The following is a 26,534-nucleotide window of genomic DNA, read 5'->3' on the forward strand; positions in this document are numbered from 1 at the left end:
GTGAATCTTCATCAAAAATACTATCCTCCAGGCATTATACTGGATTAAAAGAAATGAAGGTCTATGTTCTACAGGTCAAAACTAGGGAAAATTTCTCAGCACAGCAAAGCCCACACTATCTGCCACCAAAAGTTCTACCCTTTGACATTTATTTGATGTCAATCTTCCTGCTGAAAAACAAAATTGGATCAATTAGGAGAGGTCACCTGGCCCATCTGCCCAACCAAGACAGAAATTTTCATCTTCCTAAACACACACACACACACCCTCTACCAGAGGACTTTCAGTGATAGGGAACTCTCTCCTCACAAGATAGCCTGTTCCAATTCCATGTAAAAGATCTTCCAAAATCTACCACTCTGTTAACTTCCACCTACTGGTTTTAGTTTTATCTTAAATGGGTAATTGTTACAGATGAGTTGCATGCGTAGGTGTTTCATTTTTAGTGTTTTATGCTTGAAAATCTTTTATATTCAGTCATAAAATGTCTATAAAACTATGTGCATGCTTAAGCCAAAATAAAATTGTCATTCATTTTTAAGATAGCTACAGATTTATAATATGATTAAAAATCAACTTCAATAATAAGAAGAGGATTGAAAGGAATTCCCTATGTGCTTTGGAGGAATATCATTTTCAGTATCAGCAAAGCAGCATTATGTAACAGCAAGACCTTTGGTCTGGAAGTCAGGTGAACTAGATCTAGTCTTAGCTATGTCTTTCACTAGTTGTGTGGCCCTAGACAAATTTCTTAGTATCTATGGAGCTCAAATTCCTCAAGTCAAGAAAGTAAGCCACAAAATAGCTAGCATGTTTCTCTTCCAACACTGTAATCCTTCTCCTACCCCAGCTTTAAAAAAGCTTGAAAATGCTAGATCTTTATGAATAAACAGTTTGGAAGTAAATAAGAAAAATCAAGATAAAGACAAGCATAAAAGTACACTGTGTTCCTAGTAACTTGCATAGGATATAAAAGGATTAACAAGGCAATGAAAAATTAAGCAAGATTAAATTAAGGGGCTATACAGCTATAGACCAAACATTTGATATACAGGAGACCTTCTAGGGCTACTGAGAAATCAATTCAACAAACATTAGTTGGCTACAGTGGTTAAAGCTTCGCCCAGCACTATAGGTACATAAAGATAAAACAGACACAGTTGAGCCCTCAAAGAAGTTGTAAGAGACAAACACAAGGAATCAGAAAGTAGTGAAGGCACATATAGGGGACTTAGTAATTAGTGAACATTAGAAAACCTTACTCACTTCACTGTTAAAATCCAAAGAAACAGGAGAGAAAACAGGATAGGAAGGAAAGGATTCTGTATTGATCTGAAAAAAGAGTAGAAGGTTACAAAAGGGGAAATGAAACTGCACTTTCTCAAACACTGCCAGAAATACCAATTACTCAAGTCACCCAGGTTCATAGTTTTAACTGTTAGTGAGGGAAGAAGAAAAGGAAAACCAATGTTAAGAACCCAGTGAATCTCCAGGAGAAAGTTATGGGTATTATCACCTGTGAGAAGGGACCTACGCTTATTAAAGTCATCAGGACACCACTTAAAGCCAATGGTCCAAAGAGAGCATTGAGTTGTACCAGAAGCAAAGATCAGAAACTTAAGTGACTGTAACAGACCATCTCCTCTGCTTCATGGAAATCTCTTATGTTGGCCAAGGAGTGGTGCCCTTCTTTGGCAGTATCCAATTCAATTAGATGAAATATAAAAATGGGAGCAGAAATACCTGACTTGGGTAAGGAACTTGTCCTCCAGGATACTGAGATGGCATCTGTCCTCCAGGAAAGCCACCTACACGTTAAAACACACACACACACACACACACACACACACACAAACATACAGTAAACAGGTCTGATAGGTTTTAATTTTTCAAAATAGCATTGACTATTATGAATATGAAAACATGAGAACATTCATGCCTTGTTAATTCACTAGGATAAACTTTTTCTTTTTCTTTTTCACTAGGATAAACTTTTAATATTATATATAATTCGCTAAATCTGAAACCAACTTCGGTCATAAGAACCTTTTAAAATATTCCATGTTCTACACAATTTAACAAATAACACCTTTTTATTTTTTATTTATTTTTAATTTTTATTTATTTATGATGGTCACACAGAGAGAGAGGCAGAGACACAGGAAGAGGGAGAAGCAGGCTCCATGCACTGGGAGCCCGATATGGGATTTGATCCCGGGTCTCCAGGATCGCGCCCTGGGCCAAAGGCAGGCGCCAAACCGCTGCGCCACCCAGGGATCCCCACCTTTTTATTTTTAAACACTTGAACCAAACTAAATTCTGATTCCATCTGGAAAGGATGTCAGGACATTTTAGGAGTGGTATGGGAGCGAGCAGAGAAGCTCCTAAAGGTTTTGCTTTTTTGGCTTCAGAACAGATTTTTTGTAATTGAAAAAGTGGGCCCTTATTTCCATCTGTACAAGTTTATTGAAGGCTAATCCAGATGTAAACTAAGTTCTCTCAATGGCAATTGAAAAATTTAAAATAGCATGCTATTATTTTTCTCTGGACAGCTGATACCTACCAGGTAGTGGGACCTGTGTTGGGCCACCGCCATAAGACTGTGAGGGTGGTTGTGGATAGCCAGAAAAGGCTGCTCCACCTGGTGGGGCTCCAAATCCTTGGCCTGGAGGAACTAGAAAAAAGAATAAATATAGTGACAGTTCTTGTATGAAGAGTAAACTTTAGGAAAATATCTATCTACTAAGAACAGTGTAAAAAAAATATGCTATTGATGCTGTAACAGCAGTCTCTGGTTTAAATTCAACTTATCAATTCCTTCTCCATTACAAAATAATTTTTACTTCATTCACATAACTTATAATACAAAATTGCTAAGCTTTTTTACCTCTGGACAAACCTGTCCTAAAGATCACAATCATGGTAACTGAAATATCAATTCTTAAGATTACAAATAATCAAGCAAACTGTTATATATTGGTCTGTTATTACCATGATTTATTCTTTTTCACAACAGAATTTTTGAGACTGTTCCTAGCTTTTATGCTTCCTATGTCTATCTTGCCAGCTAGGTTCTTAATGTCTTTGGTAGAGAGTAGGTTAAGAGCATCTCTGACCTCATTCAAAACAAGCAAGAATGAGAAGGATAAAAAAGAAAAGGAAAAAGTGGTACAGCAATCCCAAATCATCACTAATTCCACAATACATCACTCACCTCCAGGATAGGATGGAGCGCCCCCTGGTGGTGGGGCACCAGGATAACCTCCTGGGGCTGGATAGCCTCCGGGGGCTGGATAGCCACCAGCTCCGGGGTAGCCACTACTTGGGGCTGGTGGGTAGGTACCTCCTCCCATTGAAGGAAAGCCACTAGGATAAGGATACTGACCCGGAGGGGGGAAAGAGGACTCCTGACCTGCAGGCTAAAAAATGAGAAAATTTTTCAAATGAATGTGATCATAGAGAAATATGACCCACCTAAAAAAAGAACCAAACTGAGATTACTCTTAAGTAATCTTAAGTCTAGATTTTCTTTTACATAATAAAAATCCCATTAAAAGTCCTGGTGTCTTATACTAGTTTACCAGTATACTAGTTTGTCAGAACTCAGTTAAATTTAATTCTACCTGTGTGAGGCAGGAGGGGTCTGTTTCTCTCTTTGGGAGTAAGAACCATACTCTCTACAAACCTCAAGGCTTCAGGAAAAATTAACAAAGCTTATTCGTTCCTTATTTTTCTAGCATCTGGAAATATGAGAAAAAATTATCTCTCTACCCTAAAGAGAATTCACGGCTCTCTTGCAACACACCAGAACCTGTTGCATAATAGGGGGGAAAAAAAAAAGGTGACCTGAGTCATACATGGGTGTGACATTTTGGAGCCCAGTTCAAACTAGACAATGTCTAAGAGTTGCAGAGATTGTTACATGTTCACTAAACTCTCACCTGGCCATAAAGCTAGACTACTTTTCGCAGATCTCCCCTACAGTTATGTAGGACCATACGACTGAATACTGGAGAATGAACAGCAACAGAAGTGATGTACACCACTTACACCACTTCCTTCCTTCCCTAAAAACCTCCTTCCTCTCTTCCTCTTTTCCTTCATCTGCCACTGGAAGCAGAAAATACAAGGAAGGACTCCAAGGCACTAGAGGATAGTAGAGCCAATATGTGGAAGGAGCCCGAGAATCCAAAAGACTACATGGGGGATCCCTGGGTGGCGCAGCGGTTTAGCGCCTGCCTTTGTCCCAGGGCGCGATCCTGGAGACCCGGGATCGAATCCCACGTCGGGCTCCCGGTGCATGGAGCCTGTTTCTCCCTCTGCCTGTGTCTCTGCCTCTCTCTCTCTCACTGTGTACCTATCATAAATAAATAAAATTTAAAAAAAAAAAAAAAAAAAAGGCCTACATGGAACAAAGCCTCCTTGATTCCCCCCTCCTCCTGCCTTCCCACCACTGACTTCTAAAAACAAGAAATGAGGTTTTTATTGTGCCAAGTCACTTTGATGTTGGGGTTGTTTGTTTCAAAAAATTAGCCAAGACCGACTGAAATGGTAGCCAGAGTCCAGTTCAGTATATAAGGGCCTGGGAATATTCATAATTCTCATCACTCCTATGATCAATTCAAGAGAGCTATATATTAATTTTACATAAGGACACACACATTATCATTAATCTGCATAGGCCTCTCTTTGTCTTCTCCCAGAGTTAGAAAGAAGGTATACACACTTATAAGTATAAAATTGAAAGGCATAATTCTCACTTAAATGTCTCAGCTATAAGTTTAGTCCTCATAGTACAGGTATCAATAAGGCAGAACTCAGTAGCACATTGTAAAATGAACTTCGAATAGTAAAAGTCTTAGAACCACAAACCCAGGGATCTTTAATCCACTGCAATTTGTTATCTCTGGGTCAAGCCCTTCTTAATTATTTTAAACCTTCTAACACAAAGGTTAAAAAACAGTGACTCATGGGATGGATTTAGCTTACATATGTTTTATTGGCTCATACAACATTTAACATTTTAAAAAATTTCCCAATTCAAAAAGTTGGAGCAATTTCACATCAAATCCACATATCTGGCTTTACTTAAGAAATGGAATATCTAGCAACATGGAGTCTGCCTGCCAGTATGCCTATGTGAGGCTAAAGTTGAGTAACTGTCAACTATCCATAAACTAGGCAAGCACCCTCTCATTCCTCCATAACACCTGCCTTAATACACTTATTCTTCTACTCAGTACCTCTGGGTAATTGAGTTTATGACCCTTGCTCTAACATACCTGTAAGATCTCTCATGGGCTAGTCCTATACAACACCTGTTCCAAGTACACAAGCTATTTTACTCTTATAAGTGGCAATACTCACAGGATATCCAGGGAAAGGTGGGTAGCCTGTTGGGGGATAGCCTGGGTATGACATTCTGTAACAATAAAAAAATGTCCTCTGTAATTTTTTATAAGAGTTAAGTCCTTTGAAGATATATATTGTCATGGGGTTTTACACAAAAGAGATCTTCAAAAGAGTCTGTTAAGCATTCAACATGCGGATATTAGAGGTATCAGCAAAGTTTATAAAATGCTTCTTCATTTTACCATTCATACCAATGGAATCAGTATAACACAGTAAATGTTCCGACTTCATTCTCTTCATACCTGAACACTATTAGTACTATTATTTTATGGAATATTTACGGAGTATCTTTTAAGCCAATTAATTTTTCACTTAAATCTATTTTATGCCTGCTTTATATTACTTCCATTAATGCAAAATTTACGATAGTTCCTTGCCACAAAGAAAAGGTAACACTAAAATATATTTAAAAAATAAAATGAATATGTAAATATTAAAATAAAGGCTTTCCAGGTGCCACAGATATCTCATTATTTGATGTAACATTAAATGGCTAACAGTTAACATTCTGTAGTTACATATACCTTTTTATTAATTTTTGATTGTTTCATTAAGTTTCAAACTTAATCAAAAGTAAATAGTATAAGAAACCCCACAGACTCAACACTCAGCTGCAGTAATTATTAATTCATGGCCAATTTTGTTTTTTCAATACTCTCACTGATTTCCTACCACTCCACTGGATTATTCTGAAGCAAATCCCAGACATGCTACCATTTTAACCTATACATACTTCAGTATATATCCCTGCAAACATAACTTCTTTTAATAAACAGGGCTTAAAAATAATTAACAGGTTTTTTCTTTTTAAGATTTGTTTATTTATTTATTCATGAGAGACACAGAGAGAGATAGAGGCAGAGACATAGGCAGAGGAGAAGCAGGCTCCCTGTAAGGAGCCTGATATGGGACAGGATCCCAGACCCTGGGGTCACGCCCTGAGCCGAAGGCAGACACTTAACTGCTAAGCCACCCAGGTGTCCCTAACAGGGCTCTTTTTAAAATAAAACCATAATATCATCAATGTGTCAGTGTCCTAATTCCTAATTATCTTTTAAATATTTTTATTGTTTATTTTGTACTTGTTTACTTGTTATGGAAAATTCACAGATTTTAGAACAGTGATAGATTGAAATACACGGCGTTCCTGAAATTCAACTGTTTTAACATACGAATTTCTTGTGGTTCAACCTGATATAATGAATGTTCACATGAACTTCATGTTTAGTTTCAACAATTATCACGTCATAATTAATTCTATTTCATTTGTATCCTAACCACTACCCTTCCATAGGTCTTTTAAGATTTTTGAGAGAGAGAAGCCAGTGTGTGCTTGAGCAGGGGGAGGGACAGACGGAGAGGGAGAAGGACAAGCAGACTCCTTGCTGAGTGCAGAGCCCAAAGTGGGTTTCAATCATCCCAGGGTTCTGAGACTGTGACCAGAGCCAAAGTCATTTAATCAACTGAGCCACCTTGCGCCCCCTTCCCTAGATCATTTTAAAACAAATTCCCAGACATCATATCCCTTAACTCATAAGTATGTCAATATACCATGTGTAAAAAGAAGACTCTTTCAAACCATGGTCATTTACAATATTGTACCTTAAAAACTTAGTAATTTTCTAATATTAAATATCCAGTCAGTGTTCAAATTTACCCAAATGTCTCAAAATAATTTTTACAGTTTGGCTGTTCAAGTTGGTATACAAATAAGGTCCATATATTCTAGACAGTTGGTATGTCTCTTAAATCTCTGTATAAGCCTCACTTATTTTTTTCTGTGTAGCTTAAAGGAACCAGACAGTTTCTCCTGAAATCTCCTCAACCTGCATTTTGCCAATTCAATCTCCATGATAATCTTGAACAGTTATTTACTATAAATTTGTAGTCAGATCTAGAAGCTTGATCAGGGCCCCTGGATGGCTCAGTTGGTTAAGCATCTGACTCTTGATTTCTTTTTTTTTTTTTTTAAAGATTTTATTTATTTATTCATGAGAGACAGAGAGAGAGGCCAAGACACAGGGAGAGGGAGAAGCAGGCCCCATGCAGGGAGCCTGACATGGGACTCAATCCTGGGTCTCCAGGATCACACCCTGGGCTGAAGGCAGTGCTAAACCGCTGAGCCAGCGGGGCTGCCCTGACTCTTGATTTCAACTCAGGTCATGATCTCAGGGCTGCGAGATCAAGCTCTGCATTGGGCATGGAGCCTGGTTAAGATTCTCTATTAAAAAAAAAAGAAGAAAGAAAGAAAGAGGAAGGAGAAAGAGAAGGACAGAATCAATTCAAAGTTATTTTCTTCAATAGGTGCTCATTTGTTTTTGGATATGCAAACAATAACCTGAACATCTGATGTGAAAAAATTATTATATCTTTAAATAATAGTATTGATTTTTGTAAAGCATCTGATCTTTTAGAGATACACACTGAATAGATAGATAGATAAAATTCTATAAGGTCTGAGAATCACTTGAAAATAACATGAAAGGGTTGGGCTGGAGTACAGATGAAACTAGATCATCATGAGTTGATTATTTATGCTGGGTGACAAGTACGTGGGTATTCAATACACTCTTCTGTCCACACTTGCATATTAAAATTTTTCCATAATAAAGTTTGTTGTTTTTCTTTTTAAAGACAGCTCATACCAACCACAAGAGACTCTTTAATCACAGGAAACAAACTGAGGGTCCTGGAGGGGAGGGGAGGGGATTAACTGGGTGATGAACATTAAGGAGGGCGCATGATGTAATGGGCACTGGGTGTTATATAAGACTGATGAATCACTGACCTCTATCTCTGAAACCAATAATACATTACATTAACTGAATTTTTAAAAAATTTTAAAAGGCAACTCATGTAAAACAAATGCAGCCAGGGTGAACCAAAACCCCACAAATATATGCATACATATATGTATGGGTAAATACCTTTTGCATTTGAAGAAAACACTACTAGCCTAAAACAAATGCAAATAAACAATAGAGGGGCAAAAACAAACATTCAAAACAATACCCTTTCATTGCCTGACCATATCTAAAAAACTATTGGTGATCAGATGCAATATACCTGGCAAATACATCTATATAAAGTCAAATAATCATTTATTTAGCATCTACCATAAAAACACTGTACTAAGATTGCAGAGTAACAGAATTCTCAAAAGTTTAAACTAAGTTTTATTTAAAGATTTTTATTTATTCATGAGACACACAGAGACAGAGCAAGAAGCAGGCTCTCTGCAGGGAGCCTGATGCAGGACTCTATCCCAGGACCCATGACCTGAGCCCAAGGCAGACGCTCAACCACTAAGCCACCTAGGAGCCCCTAAACTAAGTTTTAAAAGGCGTTGGAGGGGATCCCTGGGTGGCCCAGCGGTTTGGCGCCTGTCTTCAGCCCAGGGCGTAGCCCCGGAGTCCCGGGATTGAGTCTCACGTCGGGCTCCCTGCATGGAGCCTGCTTCTCCCTCTGCCTGTGTCTCTGCCTCTCTCTCTCTCTCTCTCTCTCATGAATAAATAAAATCTTTAAAAAAATAAAAGGTGTTGGATACATTGGCAGGAAAGTTGAACATCCATGTGTGCAAGGCAAAAGGTGGGAATATAATTATAAGATGGACAATCATCAAAACAGAATGAGGAGTATATTAAGAGAGAAGTCAGCTAGGAGGCCTTCAGTATGTGTGGAATTAAATACTCATCTTTTCCCAACAGATCACTCTTAATATCCCATATCTAACCAAGAAACTCTTAACTATAGAGAATTGATGGTTACAGGAGAAGGGTGGGAAGGTGGGGAGGGTTTAACAGGTGATTGGTATTGAGGACAGCACTTGTGATGAGCACAGGGTATTCTGATGAATCACTAAATTCTACACCCGAAACTAATATTGTACTGCGTTGACTAGGATTTAAAAAGAAACCTGGAAAAAATTCTGTACCTGTTACTAGTACCACTACTTAAATTACCTATTACTGAGTATATTAATTAACCTAATGTTTTTCTTTTCCTTTGAAATGCCTCTCCCACTCTTCCTGTAGTTTCTATTCTCATGGCCATATCCTTAGATCATGTTTTTATCACTTGATGTCTATTTTACTAAAATTACTTTTCTATTTACGTCCTCCCATGTACTCTCACACTTATAATTTTCCTAAAATGCTCCTCTTTCAGCATATCCCTCTTCAGGTCAGAACTCAAGGATTACTGCTGGAGTGTCAAATGAAAATTCATAGGCCTGACATTCAGGTCACCTTAGTACTAGCTCTAATTTACTTATGCACTTTATCTCTTAACAATACCTAACCTCCAATGTGAAATCTCTACCACCTGACCCATTCCCAGCATACCTTTGCTTCAGCCACTGTTATTAACTGACTTGGGCCTCATGCCTGGGCTCACCTCTCCTGACTTATCCAGCTCAAATCTTCTCGCTTCCTTCTTTGAACAATGTACCTGATAAAACAGTACTTCAACTTTAATGTATATGCAAATCAATTGGGAATCTTGTTAAATATGCATACTCTGGGGGCACCTGGGTGGCTCAGTGGTTGAGTGTCTGCCTTTGGCTCAGGTCATGGTCTCAGGGTCCTGGAATTGAGTCCATGAGGAGCCTGCTTCTCCCTCTGCCTATGTCTCTGCCTCTCTGTGTCTCTCATGAATAAAGTCTAAAAAAACAATGCATACTCTGCTTCAGTAGTTCTGAAATGAGGTATGAGATTCTGTATTTCTAACTAGGCTTCCAGGTGATGCTGATGCTGGTCTATTAATCATATTTTGGTATACCAGAATATTTTGGTTGTTTCTGAATCTACCATCTAATTTGCTAAATTTTTCCATGTGTTTTGGCTCTTCTCCCCATTACGGCTAATAAATGATATGTATTTTCTTTTATATCAAGACCCCAAACAAATCCAATTCAACATAACAGAACCCTATTATGTAATAAGTACTGTCCTAGGTGCTGATAGAAAGGTTGGGGAGGAAAGTATCCTATCTTTTGAGTACACAGTATAGGAAAATGAGATAATAAACTTAAGTTATAGGGGGAACCTGGATAGCTCAGTGGGTTAAGCATCCAACTCTTGGCTTCAGCTCATGCCATGATCTCAGGGTTGTGGGATTAAGCCCAGTGTAAGGGCTCATGCTCAGCATGTAGTCTGCTTGAGATTCTTAACCTCTCCCTCACTTCTCTGTACCCCTCCCTTTCCCTCTGCACCCCTCCTCCAGCTCATGCATGCTGGATTTTAAGGTAAATAAGTGGGCAGCCCCAGTGGCTCAGAGGTTTAGCGCCGCCTTCAGCCCAGGGTGTGATCCTGGAGACTGGGGATCAGGGATCGAGTCCCATGTCGGGCTCCCTGCATGGGGCCTGCTTCTCCCTCTGCTTGTGTCTCTGCCTCTCTCTCTCTCCCTGCGTCTCTCATGAATAAATAAATAAAATCTTAAAAAATAAAAAAAAGCTAAATAAGTAAAATCTTAAAAATTTATTGTAGTGTCTCTTATAAGCACAAGATAGAAGCTAAAAACACTAAATTGAGAATGAATGGGCATATATTGGGTCAATATTGGGTCAAAATTATAAGTTAATAGGAAAGATAGTAAGAAAATTGATCCAGTCAGTTCTAAATCATTTGGAATTCAAACGCTCAGATGTGAAAATAGGAAGAGGCTAAATCAGTTTTTCCTTTCTTCTCTAAGAATGTTTGGTATAAGGAATAAAAGGACAACAGCATCTTAGAACAATCAGATGGACCAACGGCAAAAGAGTCAGTGTCAAAAGAAAGGGGAAAAAAAATCTGATAATTTTGAGAAAAATTTTAAAGGCAACTAGTTAACAGTACCAAAGACTACATTTAAATTTCTAAATCTCAGGAATTGTTCCAGTGACAAAGTCCTATTTCTACATTCTTTAACTACTATATTAAATCTTACCCCTAAAGGCCTAGAGAAATTATGTCAACAAGTTTCAAAACACAATAAAAATGAAGTAAAGACTATCTGCATATAAGAAAACTTGTGCAGGGGCCATGCTAATCTTTTCTGTATCATTCCAATGTTAGTATATGTGCTGCTGAAGCAAGCACTGCATATAAGAAAACTTAAAGCAAATTTAAGAAGGTGAATTTGGGTACATTCTGAAGAATGTAATTATAAAAGTCCTAGAATCCAATTTCATTTCCAGGGAATGTACCTTATTTGCACAAATGTAAAATTACACATGTACAAGGCTCTTCACTACAGCACTATTTGTAATAGAAGACATTAAAAACAATCTAAAAGTCCATCAAGGGGCACCTGCGTGGCTCAGGCGGTTAAGTGGCTGCCTTCTGCTCAAATCATGATCTCAAAGTCCTGGGATTGAGCTCCAAGATGGAGCTCTGCTTCATGTTCCTTGTTCAGCGGGGAGTCTGCTTCTCTCTCGAGCCCTCCACCCTATCCCTGGCTCATGCTCACTCGCTCTAATAAAATCTTTAGAATAAATAAAAGTCCATCAATAAAGTACAGGTAGAATGGATTCCGGACAATGAAGTGTTACATAGCTATTAAAAACGAGCAGCTTTTGGGGTACCTAGCTGGCTCAGTTGGTAGAGCATGTGATTCTTGACCTCATGGTCCTTGACTTCAAGCCACATGTTGGGCGTAGATTACTTAATAAAAAATAAAATTCAGTTTTTTAAAATCCATATGAAACCATCTCTAAATCATATTAAGTGTGGAAAAAAGGCCAGGTGAACCCTGCATAGATAAACTGCAACTATAACCGTAGAAGATATATTTGCTTCTACGTATAAGAGACTATCCCTGAAAGTATTCTCAGAAAAGCAGAAACCAGTAGCTGCCTCTAGGGAGGCGAGCTGAGGCATCATGGGAAGGAAACTCAATTTTCAATGTACTTTTAGCTCTTTCGGAATTGTGCATGTATCATCTACTCAAAAGGCGGATTTAAAAAGCCTTTGCAAAAAACTAAACAAATCCCAGGATGACTCAACAAATTACTCATTTTGCCCAAGGAATAAAGACGACTATACTGGTAAACAAGACCTTTTATTTCCTTTTTAACATTCTCGATCTGCAACTACTTTTAAAAGACTAGAAATCATTCTTGGTTCTCCAAACCATCTCCACCCAGTGAGTCAGTTACTAAAAGGGGTGGGTCTCACTATAGGAGTCTCAAGATGGCAAGAAGTCCAAGGAACACAAGAGGCAGCTGTTGCAGATCTATGAAACAAATACAAAACAGGAAGGGCAAGTGAAGAGAAGATGGCCAACAGGAGATACTACAGCTTTCTGAAACCCGCCTCTTGGTCAGGAAGGACAATTTAAATCTGTCAGTCAGGGCCCTTGGATGAAGAACTAAAGGGAGGGCCGGCGGGGACTTCAGGGGAGCGTAGGCAGCCACCATCAGTGAGGACCGAAAAGCAGCTTAAATTTGGAGCGGCCAACTAGTGCCTGAAACTCCTTCCGTGTCTGAAAGGTAACTCATTAGCTCTCATTAGGGCAGGTTATCAGATCAGGTCCCTACGAGATAGAATAAACCAGGGAGTCTAAAGGCCGTCAGGACTTCTCATTTCTGTCACTTGATGGGGTACATTCCATCTCTCTCTTTCTCTGCAGAGGAAGTGTTCTCTCGGGACGCTTGCTGTTCAGGGACCAGGAATCCAATCTGGAATGTTATCTCCCAGAACAGTCTCCTTGAGGCAATGTACAATCTGAGGCTTGGGCATTCTGTCCTAGGCTTAGTGAGGCGCCTGACAAATTTCCCTAAATTTGCTGTGTCACCGGAAAGTCCAGTCACCAGCCATTTTTTTTTTTTTTTAAGACTTCATTTATTCATGAGAGACACACAGAGAGAGGCAGGGAGCCCGACGTGGGACTCGATCCCGAGTCTCCAAGATCACGCCCCGGGCCAAAGGCAGGCGCTAAACCGCTGAGCCACCCGGGGATCCCCGCCCGTCAGCTTTCGTTGTTGCTCCTTGCGGGTTTCCCTACTCAGCCTGCCTTGAGGTCACTTCAGCTGGGCCGTGGCCTCAGACCCCCACCTGTGTCACTGCTCCCTCTGACCCTCGGGCCGCGGAGGATCCGCGGGCTGGCCAGCCGCCCAGCCGCCCCGCCGCCGCGCCCCCGCCCCCGCCGGGCAGCCCGGGTCGCGAGACGCGCGCAGAGCCGCCCCCCGCCCCGCAGGCCCCTCCGCCGACCCCCCTCCCCCCGCGGGGACACGCGCCGGGCCCGGCCGCCTCCCGGACCGCGGGCCTCAGCGGGCCTGAGCGAGGCGACGCGCGGGAGGGGGGCGGGAGGGGTAGGGGGCGCCGTTCCTCACCTGGCCCGGGGGAGCAGCGTCACAGCGTCACAGCCCGACCCTGGTCGCCAGCAAGATGGAGCCGGGGGCGGGCCCGCAGAGGCGGAGCGCCGCGGCCGCCGCCCGAGCCCGGTGGGAGCGCGGGAACGCCCCTGGTGCGGGGGGCGGGGCCGCCCGCCGGGCCCGAGGCTGTCGCGTCGTCCGCGCGCCGCAGCCCCACCTGTGGGGAGACGCGGCCTGCCCGGGCACCGGCCGGCTTTGTCACGTTTCTCTAATTCCGTTGGGGGCTCTCTCAAGTCACAGCGGTTTTAAGAAATTCCGGAGCCCTTTCCGTGATGGGCGGCTGGGCGTCCAGGTGCGGCCCCTCCGCCTGATTTACTGTCCTCCCCTGAGGCCTTGTAAAGGATAAAGATCGTGACTTTTATTAGATCCCTATGAAATGAATTAATTCTTATTGGGGATGCTACTCAGATATCGAGATACGTCAATCAAAACCACTCTAAACGGGTTGTTGGGTGACACGAGGCTTCCCTCACACTAGAGCCCTAAAATTTGACGCCCACACTAGCATTAAATATCTTACGTAATTTCAAGGGCTCAGACCGGTATTTTAAACTCATTAAGAAAGTTTATTCCAGGAGCACCTGGGTGGCTCAGTGGTTAAGCGTCGGCCTTGGGCTCAGGGCGTGAACCCGGGGTCATAGAATCGTGTCCCACATCGGGCTCCCTGCAGGGAGCCTGCCTCTCCCTGTGTCTCTCATGAATAAATAAAATCTTAAAAAAGTTTATTCCAGAGCAAAAACCAGCTTCCCTTTACAGTGGTTCTCAAAGCGTGGTCCCCATACCAGCAGCAGCAATATCACCTGGAAACTTGTTAGAAATACAAATTTGGGGCTCAACCTTAGATCTGTTGAATCAAACCCTAGGGGTGGAGCTTGGCAATTTAACAAGCCTTCCAGGTGGTTCTAATGCACACTTAAGTTTGAGAACCATCAACTTATTACTCTACATGCTTCTCCACCCAAAAGCTTCCTCATCAGGAATTTGATTTTTTCTGGTTTCAGAGGGAAGCTCTTGGAGAAGTTGAAACAAGGGAATGACATAGCCCAATTTATTCTTTAGAAAAAATCATTCCCCCAAATGAATGGCCCCCAAAATCCAGACTAACATTTGATCTGGTGATCAAATAAGCAGAGATTTATATCCAATACTGGAGGGGGAAAAAATGGCTCTGACAGACCTGCTGAGAGGAGCATGTGCTAGAATCCCATTATAGCACTATCCTAAGGGATTTTCACTAAGGTTTTTAAAATGCAAATTTTTTCATTTGCTGAGTAAGGAAATATATTGCGCTTAATGATGTCAGTCTCCTTCTATTAAGTTGGAAACACTTTAAGGGCAGAAGCCATCTTAGATTTCTCAGCAGTTAGCATGAAGCTAGGCATTTAGACTTAGGTACTCTCACCACCAGCCTACTAAGTTGGAAACTTTTGTGTCCCTTGTTACTGTGTGGCTTCTGTCTCCTGATTTGATTCTGATACATTGCACTTCACCCATCACAATCAGTAACCAAACTCTATAGATTTTACTTTCATTCTCTATCTATAAACTGTCACTATTCACTTGTTAGAAATCACCTGTTCCTTTCCAAGCCTCCTACTATCACTTTAGCTGGCACTTGCATTATCTTGTCTGAACCATGGCACATCCAAGTGGTTTTTCCATCATCAAATCAGTGCTTACACAGTATTGCTAGCTCAATGTGTTTACATTACCGTGTAAAACTAAAGTAGTATGAATTTAACAAGAGGTACCATTTATTAAGTATGAACAATATGCTAGGCATTGCATTAAGCACTTAGCAAATATTCTCCATTTTTACATTCCCTAAGATTTTGTTCCCCCAAAGAGGGGGAGCAGAAGGGAGAGAGAATATCAAGTAGACTATGTGTCTAGCATGGAGCCCAAAATGGGCCTCAATTCCACAACCCTGAGATCATGACTTGAGCCAAAATCAAGACTTGGAGGCTTAACCAAGTGAGCCACCCAGGGACCCCTATGTTCTCTAAGATTAAAAACAATTTTTTTTTTGTAACAGCTTTATGAAGATACAATCCACTCATGTAAAGTGTACAATTCAATCGTTTTTAATATAGTCACATATAGACCTATACCACCACAATTAATTTCAAAAACATTTATATCACCTCCAAAATAAAACCCATACCCTTAAGCCATTACCTCAATAACCCTCATCTATATGCTACCACTAATCTACTTTGTCTTCATAGATTTGCTTATTCTATACATTTCATATAAATGTACTCATACACTGTGTAGTGTTTGACTAGATTCTTTCACTTAACACGAACATCAATGAACATGTTTTCAAGGTTCATCCATGAACCTTGGGCATCAATCAGTACTTCATTCCTTTCTAAGGCCAAGTATTTCACTACATGGATATACCACATTTATCCATTCGTATGTTGATGGACATTTAGGTTTTTATCTTTTGGTTCTTGTGAATAGTGCCACTATGACCACATATGTACATGGTTTCATTTCTCTGGGACATACCAGGGAGCAAGACTGCTGGACCAAATAGTAACTCAATGTTTAACTTCTTGAGGAACTGCCAGACTGTATTCCAAAAATGGTGCACCATTTTATATCCTCACGAGTCTATGAGGATCACAATTGCTCGATATCACCAACACTTATTTTCAGTCTTTAATTACATCATTCTAATGGATGAAGTGCTATTTCATATTTTGTTTTGTTTTAAGATTCTACTTATTCATGAGAGACACACAAAGAGAGAGGCAGAGACATAGGCAGAGTGAGAAGCTGACTCCATGCAGGAAGCCCAATGTAGGACTCAATCCCGGTACTCCAGGATGACGCCCTGAGCCAAAGGCAGATGCTCAACCGCTGAGCCACCCAGGCGTCCCTCATTATGATTTTGACTTTTATTGCCTGATGACTAAAGATGTTAAGCGTCTTTTCATGTGCTTATCAATCATTTGTATATCTTCTTTGGGGAAAATATCTATTCAGATCATTTGCCCAATTTGTATTACAAATTGTATTTGTTTTTTTATTGAGTGTAACAGTTCTTTATATATATTCTGGATGGAAGTCCATTATCAGATATGTGATTTATGAGTATTTTCTCCCATGCTTTTCATTTGATGTTGTCCTTTTTAGTTTTTAATTTCAATAAAGTCTAATTTATCTATTTTAATTTTGGCTGCTTTACAGGTTTGGTGTCATATTTAAGAAATCATTGCCCAATCCAACTTCATGAAGATTTACTGCTATGTCTTCTTCTAAGAGTTGTAAAGTTTTAGCAGTTTAGGCCTTTGGTCCATTTTGAGTTAATTTTTATATGTTGTGTGTGTGTGTGGGGGGGGGGTATGTGTCCAATTTCATTCTTTTCCATGTGGAATCCTGTTGTTCCAGCACAATCTGCTAAAAAGTCTGTTCTTTGCCCATTGAATTGTTTTATCATTCTAGGCAAAAATCAATTGAGCATAAATATTACAAATTTATTTCTTGCTTCTCAATTCCATTTAATTGATCTATATGTCTATCCTAGGCCAGTACCACATTGTCTTGATTACTATTGATTCGTAGTAAACTTTGCAATTGGAATATGTGAGTCCTCCAGTTTTGCAAACATTTTCATTTAACTTTTTTTTTTAAAGTAAGTTCCACTCCTAGTGTAGAACCCAACAGAGGGCTCGATCCCACCACCCTGAGATCATGACCTGAGCCAAAATCAAGAGTCGGATGCTTAACCAACTGAGCCACTCAAGTGCCCCAGAACTACATGAATTTTAACACTACCCCTCTGAGAGTGGGCAATAGGAATGTATATAAGTGTTAGGATTAGGGGTGGGAGGCTGAGATCATGCCAAGGTTGTAGGAACGAATACCTAAGGAATATCCTAATCTTGAGAATGTGATAAGAGAAAGATGGCATGAGACAGGATGTGGCAGAGTGGCAGGCCCAAACAGAGAGCTGGTGTTAATCACTCCTTTGGCAAGAGAGAAACCTCTAATCTTGAGGTGTTGTGACTACACAAGTAATACCTGCCAGTGAATAGGAAATAGAATAACAAGTGACTTGAGAAGCAAAGTGAATTTATTATGGTGTAGACTAGATTAACTCCAGTATATTCAACTAAGTCTGATATACCTTGGGATATTTATTTTTAACTTTTTTAAAGATTTATTTATTTTAGAGAGAGACCATGAGCAGAAGGGGTAGGGGGGAGTCTAGTCAGGATCTGGTTCAGCTATTTAAACCCCACCATCTACTTTCTCTTCCCGTTGCCTCCTATCCTATCCAGCTGGCAGGAACTTCCAAGAAACATGATATAGTAGGCATTGCAGTATACTGGCTGCTTGTTGGGGTTGGAATAGACCTGTTCAGGTTTGAGGGACGCAAAAGGGTTAGCTCCATAGGCAGTGATGTGTGTATCCAGGTCCACCAGAATCTGCAAAGAAGCTGCCAACTCCTGATGGCTATAGGAGACATAAAAAAAAAAAAAAAAAAAAAAGAAGAAGAAGAAGAAATTGCTCTGCCAATTATGAGAGACACCGGAGAAACTTCCTCAGAACTTGATACTTCTGGACTCATCAATCCCCCAAATTACCTAAGGCTATACAGGCAAGGGTATCCCTCCCTCCCACATGTGTCACTAAGTACCTGATTAACTAGCATAGGACTTGGTTCCAAGGGGATTAGAAAGCCAAGTGTGGAAAGGAAGAAAATCCTCACCAGAAGATAGAAGATGAGCAAGGGGGAGAGAAATAAGCTCATCTATACAGAGAGAGGTATGAGTGAGTCAGGGAGGTATACAAATAGGAAAAAGTTGAAACCTGTAAACAGTGATCAATGTAGGGATCTCATAATCACGAAGTAGCAGGAGGGTGGGCAGCCAAGCCTCCATCAAGTCTGGGGAAGCATGGAAACCTATGGGAGAAAAAAATCCCAGAAATGGGTATAGAGAGGGGAAAGGCTGAGGTAGACCCTAAGCAAGATACTTTTTTGGATTGTGTCCACCCCTCCCCTCACTTTGCTCACCTCCAGTGCTCATTTACCATCATCACCCACCCCAGGTTCTTCAATGGAAAATTCTGAACCCAGGTATAGCACATATGGCTAATGATCAATCAAGGTTGTCATCATATTGTGTTTAACCTGACCAAATGAATGGGGTTCCAAATATAGAAGATACAAAAGTCAGGATGGAGAATTCCCAGAAAAGCCACCCAGTATTCCCCTGAATGACTCTTACCTGGATGGAATGCCACCACCAAATCTGGATGAGCTATTTGTCCAGTCTCTACCTGTTCCTCCCAGAAATCATGATAGAGGCCCCTATGGCCACTAAGCTGAACTGTGCCAGGTTCCAGAGGGGAAGTTGAGGTGCTCTGTGTAAAGTCAGCAGATACATCTATACCCACCATGATCACACGGAGGCCAAGGTGTCCAGGAAACATGTAGCCAAGCTCATCATAGTCCCCAGGGCGAGTGAGGAATGTCTCCACATGGGAAGCACCAACCACATGCACTGTGCTTCCCCCAATTTTCCCAGTATCTATCCCCAAGGCCCGAAGCCCAAGGCCCAGTGTCAAAGGCCGTGATAGGGCATCTGTCAGCAGCCGCTTCAAAGAGCCTTGCAGGACATCTGAGTCTGGCCTTGGTCGTCCTACACTGGCCCACAAGATGGTCATGGCATGACTGCCTAGCACAGCATCCAGTGTAGCATCTAGCTGTAAATGTCGCATCGAAAACCAGGTATCCCAGCCCTGTACAATTTCAGCCAGGCATGGCCAAGGTCCTGAAGGTAAGACAAAAGCACCTGTAGGAAAGAAGGGATAAGAGTGACCTAATCCTTTCCTGCCTTCAATATTCCTTCCAAGTTTACTCCTCCAATTTGTGACCAGCAATGCCCCACTCAGTTTCTCATGTTTCCTCATAACAACATGCTTTCATATCTTTCTCCAAATACAACCAACTATGACTACTGTCGCAAAGTTCTCCAACACCACCACTTCACCTGTGACTAGAAGCCATTCCATGAGACGGTCCACAGCTACAAGATGCAGCTCTTGACAAACCTTCCTGTGCTCTGGCCAGTCTGACCTCTGGCACTCTGGACCACAGTAATAGACATTTCTGCACCTGAAAGATGAGCCCCAGAAATAGATGTTCCTTCCTATACCTCAAAAGTGATTTAGGGATGTCTAGGGAAGGGAATTGATACCTCCTGTATCCAGAAAGAAAGGTCACCGGGTAGGGAAGGTAGGGAGAGGAGTGAGAGCTAATACACCAAATTTGGAGATTACATTTGGCAGGGGAAGCACGAGATACTAGGAACGTAATTATTCTCTTGGGTCAGAGTAATACCTCAGTCCGTATCTGGAACAACTCACTTTTTACATTCTTTACAGAAAAAAGAAAAATCAGAAGTTTGCAGCTACCTTCTTATCACAGGTATGGCTCAACTCCAACCTCCTCAAAACAGATAAGATCTTTCCCCTTGAGTACTCAAGAGGGAGGCAGAGAATAGTATATAGTAGTCCCCCACCCCCCGCCCTTATCCACAAGGAATAAGTGCCAAGGCTTCCAGTGGATGCCTGAACTTATGGAGAGTACCAAACCCTATATATATATATACATACTATGGTTTTTCCTATACATATATACTTATGATAAAGTTTATAAATTAGGCACAGTAAGATATTAACAAGACAATTATAACATACTTTAATAAATGTACGAATGTATTCTTTCTCTCAAAGTATCTTATTGTACTGTATTCACCCTTCTTGTGATGATGTGAGATGATAAAATGCCTACATGATGAAATGAAGTAAGGTGAATGACTCAGGTGCTGTAATACAGTATTATGCTACTATTGACTTTTTGACAATAGTCAGAGGAGGATCATCTGCTTCCAGATTGTAGCAGACCTTGCATAACTGAAATAATGGAATGTGAAACTGAAGATACGGGGGACTACTGTACCATGGTCTGATTTCCCCATAATACCCAAAATATGGAGGAGCCAAATCCTTTTCTAATCTTTCTGCGGCCTGGAGCACACAAAATGAAGGGTGGGCCTGAAGTTATTCTGAAAACTCTTAGACCTTTCCTTCTGCAATGAAGTCTTAGAGTAGGATCATTTCTGGAAGACTCTATTATTAGCCCCAATTAGTCACCTCTTGCATTGCCGTAGGACCTTGGAGTCTGAAAGGCCACTAGGAAGAGCTCTACAGTGAGCACAGAATCGGAATGTGTCCTCCATCTTCTGGAACATTTCTTGAGGGCATCGAAATCCAAAGCCTGATACAGAAGCACCCCCATCTAGCACCAACCTGCAAAATGGCATGGAGAAGTAGCAATAGAAAGAAGATCTCCAAAATCATTCACGATCTATACTTTGCCTCCTATATGTTTCCATCTACTCCCACTATTTCTCACATAAGCAAATATTTCTTCTATAGTAATAAACCTTGCAAAAGTCAGGAGAAACTCCCTCATTGTAAATGCCCCATATTTCCCAAGTTACATTCCTTCTTGCCTTCTAAAATCACTTCTACCAGAGATAATATACTACTCTTCCACAGAACTAGTAACTCACTTGTATTCTTCATAGCTTTTCATGTTTAGCTTTTGAAGGATTAGCTGGGATAGGCCAGGAACATTATTATCCAAGGAGAAGAAGCCAAGTGCATCAATACTAGGGTCAGATTTTGAGAGGGTCAGAGGCACAGAGGTCACAACTGTGGGTGGGGTCACAACCACGGGAGTCACCGATGAGGGGGATTTCTTGTGCCTTCGTTGCCGAGATCTTGGAGCCATGGCTGTCCACTGATACCTGGGGGCTATATGTAGAAGAGATATGGAAATTTTGCAAGATAGACAAATGTGATTTGTTTTCATATGTTTGACCTTTCACTTCTCATTCCAGTCTCTCAGACCCAGGTATCAGTAAGATTTATTTAGGATCTACTGATTATTGATCACCGCGGACAGTTAAAAAAATAGGAGGGAAAGAACTGATATCAATGCAATTATACATATATGTGTTACATGTGAAGTTCTATATGAAATATATATATGTAAGTAAATGCATAGAAAAAGTCTGGCAGGGCTCATATAAAACTAATAACAATGACTAACTCTGAGGAGGGAAAGAAGTAATGAGATAGAAACTGGCTTAATCTAAAGGAACTTTAGACTTATCTGTAATGTTTGAATTGAATACTAAGAATATATTTATATATTGTTATGCTTTTAAAAAATCAACTTAAATAAGGGAGGAAAAAACAACAGAAGTTTTGGTTGTCCCAAACTACCAACTAATTGGAGAGTCAGTCAATCTCACCTAGTTAGGGAAATAGAACATTCATTTTAGAAGACCTATCATCACACTTTTAAGCAATCAACCCATAAGTCGAAATTAAATGCAATACAAAATCAGCACCACAATATTAAGATTTATGTAGTCAAAGCAAGTTATACAAATTATGAGGAAAATTTCCTAATGGGGTGAATTTTGAAATAGAACTACTCCCACACTCACCCACTACCTAGGTCTGCTTCCCTGTCTTGTCTTTTCCCATTCATTCCACAAGGACTAAGTAAATAAAAGGAACTATATTGGGAAAAACAAAAACATCCACTCATTCAACAAGTATTTATTGCTAAACGTATATAATTATACATAAAGTATTGTAATGGAAACAAATATGAAAAATATACTTGATATCTAAATGTCTTATAGAAGGATCAAATGTAAATTATAATATAAGGCATCATGTAAATCCTATAAGAAAAGTGAAACTAAAGCACTAATGGGAGATCAGAAGGAAAGGGTCTCTTCAGTTGGTTAGCTGTAAGAAGACTTTATAAAGCAGGTAGCAGTCAGAATAGACTCCTGAATAATGGTAATATTTTGAATACATGGAGACAGAAAAAAGGAATTCTAAGCACAAAAAAGAGCATGAACATAGAAATGTAGATGGGAATACTCTAGAAATTAATGAAATAGAATGGTTTGAATTTGATTTTTAACTATGACCAAAATGTAAGAACTAAAACTATAAAGTCTTAGAACACATAGGGAAAAGTGTCAATATGGATTTGGCAATAAATATTTCAGATATGAAACCATAAAAAGAAAGGAGGTACTGATAATATGCTACAAAATGTGAGTGAACTTCAAAAACATTATGCTAACTGAAAGAAGCCAGACAAAAGGTCACACATTATATGATTCCATTTATATGAAATATTGAGAAAAGGTAAATTCAGAGACAATGCAGATTCATGGTTGCCAGAGGCTGGGAAGAAGAGGAATGGGGAGTAACTGGAATGGTTATGGGCTTTTCTTTTGGGATGACGAAAATGTTTTGGAACTAGACAGAGGTGGTGTTTGCACAACAATGTGAATGTATGACACATCATGCTCACTTTATATTTTTTTAATTTTTTTGTGTCATGCTCACTTTAAAAGTATTAATTTTGTTCTATGAATTTCATCTCAATTAAAAAATAAATAAAAGTATCTATAGAGATTGAGAATCTAAAAAATTATTAACCCTCAGATTAAGTGCCTCCAGGGACAGGGAAATGGCAGAGGATAAAAATGCTGACAGCGGTTGGTTTTACTGTGAATAAGATAACTATTAAAGTTCAAATCAGGGATCATGTTTTGTTACAAAAATAGTCTGACATTTAATCCTTTTGGACTAGATTTGTTAGGGAAAAAACTCTTAAGAATCATCATTCAGCTGAGGTGTAGGTGGCAGAACAAAGACCTCTCAGAATCATCCAGCTAAAAATCTATTGTCTATATACCTGAAACTAACATAACACTGTATGTTAACTAATTGCAATTAAAATAAAAACTTGGGAAGCCTGGGTGGCTCAGCGGTTTAGCGCCACCTTCAGCCCAGGGCATGATCCTGGAGACCCGGGATCGAGTCCCACATTCTGGCTCCCTGCATGGAGCCTGCTTCTCCCTCTGCCTGTGATTCTGCCTCTCTCTCTCTCTCTCTCTGTGTCTCTCATGAATAAATAAATAAAATCTTAAAAAAAAAAAAAAAAGGTCATGCCATTTTACTAAAGGATACTTTCACACTTGAATATACCATTTGCAACAACTGACCTGATTCTTCCTTCCACTAAAAAAAAAAAAACATGTATTTTTCTATGTACATATGTATTTATTTAGAAAGCACACCTGTGCAAGCGGGGGGGGGGGGGGTGCAAAGGCAGAGGGAGAGAATTTTAAGCAGACCTTGTGCTGAGTGCTGAGCCTAATGCGAGACTCAATCTCATGACCCCGAGATCATGACCTGAGCTGAAATCAAGAATCAGTTTAACTGACTAAGCCACCCAGGCACCCCTTCATTCCACTTTTAATCACTACACATTCTCATCCCATTTCCAGAATCACTGCAACTCAAGAAGCATTCATCTGCTCTATCAAGCCTCCATTTGGGGAGGAGTGGTAGTGAAATCTCTAATCATTTCCTCTATGTCTAGAGCAAGTTTATGATACAAATGAACTAAATTTCTAGGAGGAAGGTCCTTGCATTTGTATAGGGCTCCTGAGTTTGTGTACCCTAGGCCCAGATCCAGCTTCCCTGGTTCTAACTTTCCTGCACTGAATCCCAAGATCCTCCAACTTTGAGGGAACAGACAGGATTGAGAGAAACTTAGCCAAAAAAAAGAGGGGACAAGGGAAAAGTTGGAAAGAATTCTATATAATAAGCTTTTAGAATTTTCCAGAGATCAGAACCTACCTCACCTCACAGGGGATCAGTTTAACTTTTTTCTAGCCATTCCCAGTGACTTGGGCTCTAATTTATTCCCAGTATATAAAAGAGAAAACACTAATACCAAGGATTAAAGAGAAGGAGACAAGAACTGGACAGTCTAGAAAAACTCTTATCTTTCATCTCCAAATTCCCTACAATATTAACTTATTCCCAGACAAGGTCTTCTTTCTCCTTCACCACTCAAAGCCTCAAGTTTCACCCAAACCAGTAACCTTCTCACTAACTTCCAGACCAGAAAGTCCCATCTAATTTTCCCTAATTCACCAGCAAACACAAAACATCTTTGGGAAGATAAGGAAAGGGGGAATCCTCAAAAGAAGTTGGAAAAAAAGAAAGAGAAAAGGAGGAATAGATTAGGAATATTGCTATTATTAAGCACATTCAGCTGCTTAATCAGTGATTAACACTCCCTGGGGTGATAAATGTTTTACTCAACTATAAACTAAGCAAGCAGATGGTTTGATGGAAAAGTAACTTACCCTGCTAAGCCCTCGGCTTCCTTCCTTCTCTCTTTCTTCCAAGTGAAGTGAGTGCTTCATCTCCTCATATCTAGGTTGTGGCTGACTTGCAGCTGTCCCTTCATATCACTTTTCTTTGCAAACTGCTGAAATGCTGAGTCTCTGTGACTAGGTGTGCCCTGCCAACCAGACAGACAACACTGAATTCTCCCTAACGAGGTAGGAGGGACCTGGCCCCCCGCCCGTGGACTTCTCTCTTTCTGACCTTCCTTCTCTGCCAAGAAAGCTCAGAACTCTGTCAACACTCTCAAACTCACCAAGGTCAGGCAAGCTAAGTTAAGACAAAGCCTATTGCTTCCTGAACCTCTCTCACTAAGGCATTTCTGCTCTCAGTCCACACCGTCAGAGAAAACAAACAAACCCAAAACCCTGGGATTAGTTCAGAAGTGATTATTTGGTTCGAAAGGTAGGCACTACCTCAAAGCAACAGAACAATGCCTAGAGTTGCCTGGAGTTCTGGATGTCAGTCTAGACCCACGATGAGTTAACCCAAACCCAAAGTGCCTTTTAGCATAACAAACACTGCTCAAACACAATTCAACAATGATCAAGCTAGGCTTAAACACAAACATAATACCCAAGAGGAAATGCAAAAGCTCACTTAATCGTATAAAAGGACATCAACTGTAGGGGAAACAAAATTAATTTGTAAAATTCACTTTCTCAAAAAGGAGAGCAACGTACTTTCTGAGTGAATGTCATCATGTACACTCATTTATTTCAAAAGAAGAATAAAAAAAGGAATAAAGTAAGCAAAACCAAAATATTATCGACTAAAAATGCACTCAATTTTCTAGGAACAGAAAATATAAAAGAATAAATTCAAACACCTTATTCCTTCTTCTAATGAATGCTGATCCAGGGAATTTATTTATTTATTTTTTTAGTTTTTATTTATTTATGATAGTCACAGAGAGAGAGAGAGAGAGAGAGAGAGGCAGAGACACAGGCAGAGGGAGAAGCAGGCTCCATGCACCGGGAGCCCGACGTGGGATTCAATCCCGGGTCTCCAGGATCGCGCCCTTGGCCAAAGGCAGGCGCCAAACCGCTGCGCCACCCAGGGATCCCTGATCCAGGGAATTTAATTACATACACATTCCTAGCTCCTTTTCACTTACCAAGCTCCAGAGTCTACCAGAAATATCAGGGCAGTGGTCCTATATGACTGTAAGACCTGATTTTCTGCTTACATCTGGTCCCAGTTATGGCACTTACCTGCCTCTGTGAACATCATCAAACTGGGAAACAGAACTTGTAGTCAATTTGAGATCCTGGAATGTGGCAAATAAAAAATCTACATATGAACAGATGGAAAGAATGGATTCTAAAAGAACCCCAAACGGTAGAAAGCAACTACACACAGGGAGTGAAAGTGTTAAGGATGCAGCAAAACATTACATATTATTCAGAATAGCTGTGGAGAAAGAAAATCAGTTGTAATAGGG

General features: G+C 40.4%; 2 protein-coding genes and 1 non-coding gene across 6 annotated transcripts in view; all 3 read right to left on the reverse strand.

Moving 5' to 3' along the window:
* Positions 1-13,843, reverse strand: part of ANXA7 (annexin A7) — a 28,012-nt gene extending 14,169 nt beyond the window's left edge. The window contains exons 1-6 of one of the 4 annotated variants that reach the window (XM_038534334.1): positions 13,724-13,829; positions 5,368-5,422; positions 3,215-3,419; positions 2,564-2,674; positions 1,744-1,808; positions 1,267-1,332 (exon numbers count right to left, since the gene is read on the reverse strand). In XM_038534334.1, coding sequence (XP_038390262.1) covers positions 1,267-1,332; positions 1,744-1,808; positions 2,564-2,674; positions 3,215-3,419; positions 5,368-5,421 — 501 coding nt within the window. In that variant the 5' untranslated portion in view covers position 5,422; positions 13,724-13,829. Of the gene's footprint in view, positions 1-1,266; positions 1,333-1,743; positions 1,809-2,563; positions 2,675-3,214; positions 3,420-5,367; positions 5,423-9,755; positions 9,855-13,723 lie in introns of those variants that run through there. The other 3 variants (XM_038534335.1, XM_038534337.1, XM_038534336.1) reach the window with 3 other exon arrangements.
* On the reverse strand, positions 11,385-11,489 carry LOC119871676. The gene has a single exon (XR_005358749.1). It is a non-coding gene; the product is annotated as a U6 spliceosomal RNA (small nuclear RNA).
* A 3,991-nt stretch (positions 13,844-17,834) lies between the features above and the next one.
* Positions 17,835-25,892, reverse strand: MSS51 (MSS51 mitochondrial translational activator). Its single transcript, XM_038534365.1, has 7 exons — positions 25,051-25,892; positions 21,364-21,607; positions 20,942-21,097; positions 19,777-19,901; positions 19,012-19,578; positions 18,593-18,686; positions 17,835-18,235 (listed from the first exon to the last, which is right to left on the reverse strand). Exons 2-7 carry the CDS (start codon positions 21,582-21,584, stop codon positions 18,025-18,027), a joined length of 1,374 nt encoding a protein of 457 aa, XP_038390293.1. The 5' UTR covers positions 21,585-21,607; positions 25,051-25,892; the 3' UTR covers positions 17,835-18,024.
* Positions 25,893-26,534: the final 642 nt, after the last annotated feature.

Source organism: Canis lupus, chromosome 4, assembly GCF_011100685.1.
Source record: "Canis lupus familiaris isolate Mischka breed German Shepherd chromosome 4, alternate assembly UU_Cfam_GSD_1.0, whole genome shotgun sequence".
Classification (NCBI taxonomy): domain Eukaryota; kingdom Metazoa; phylum Chordata; class Mammalia; order Carnivora; family Canidae; genus Canis; species Canis lupus.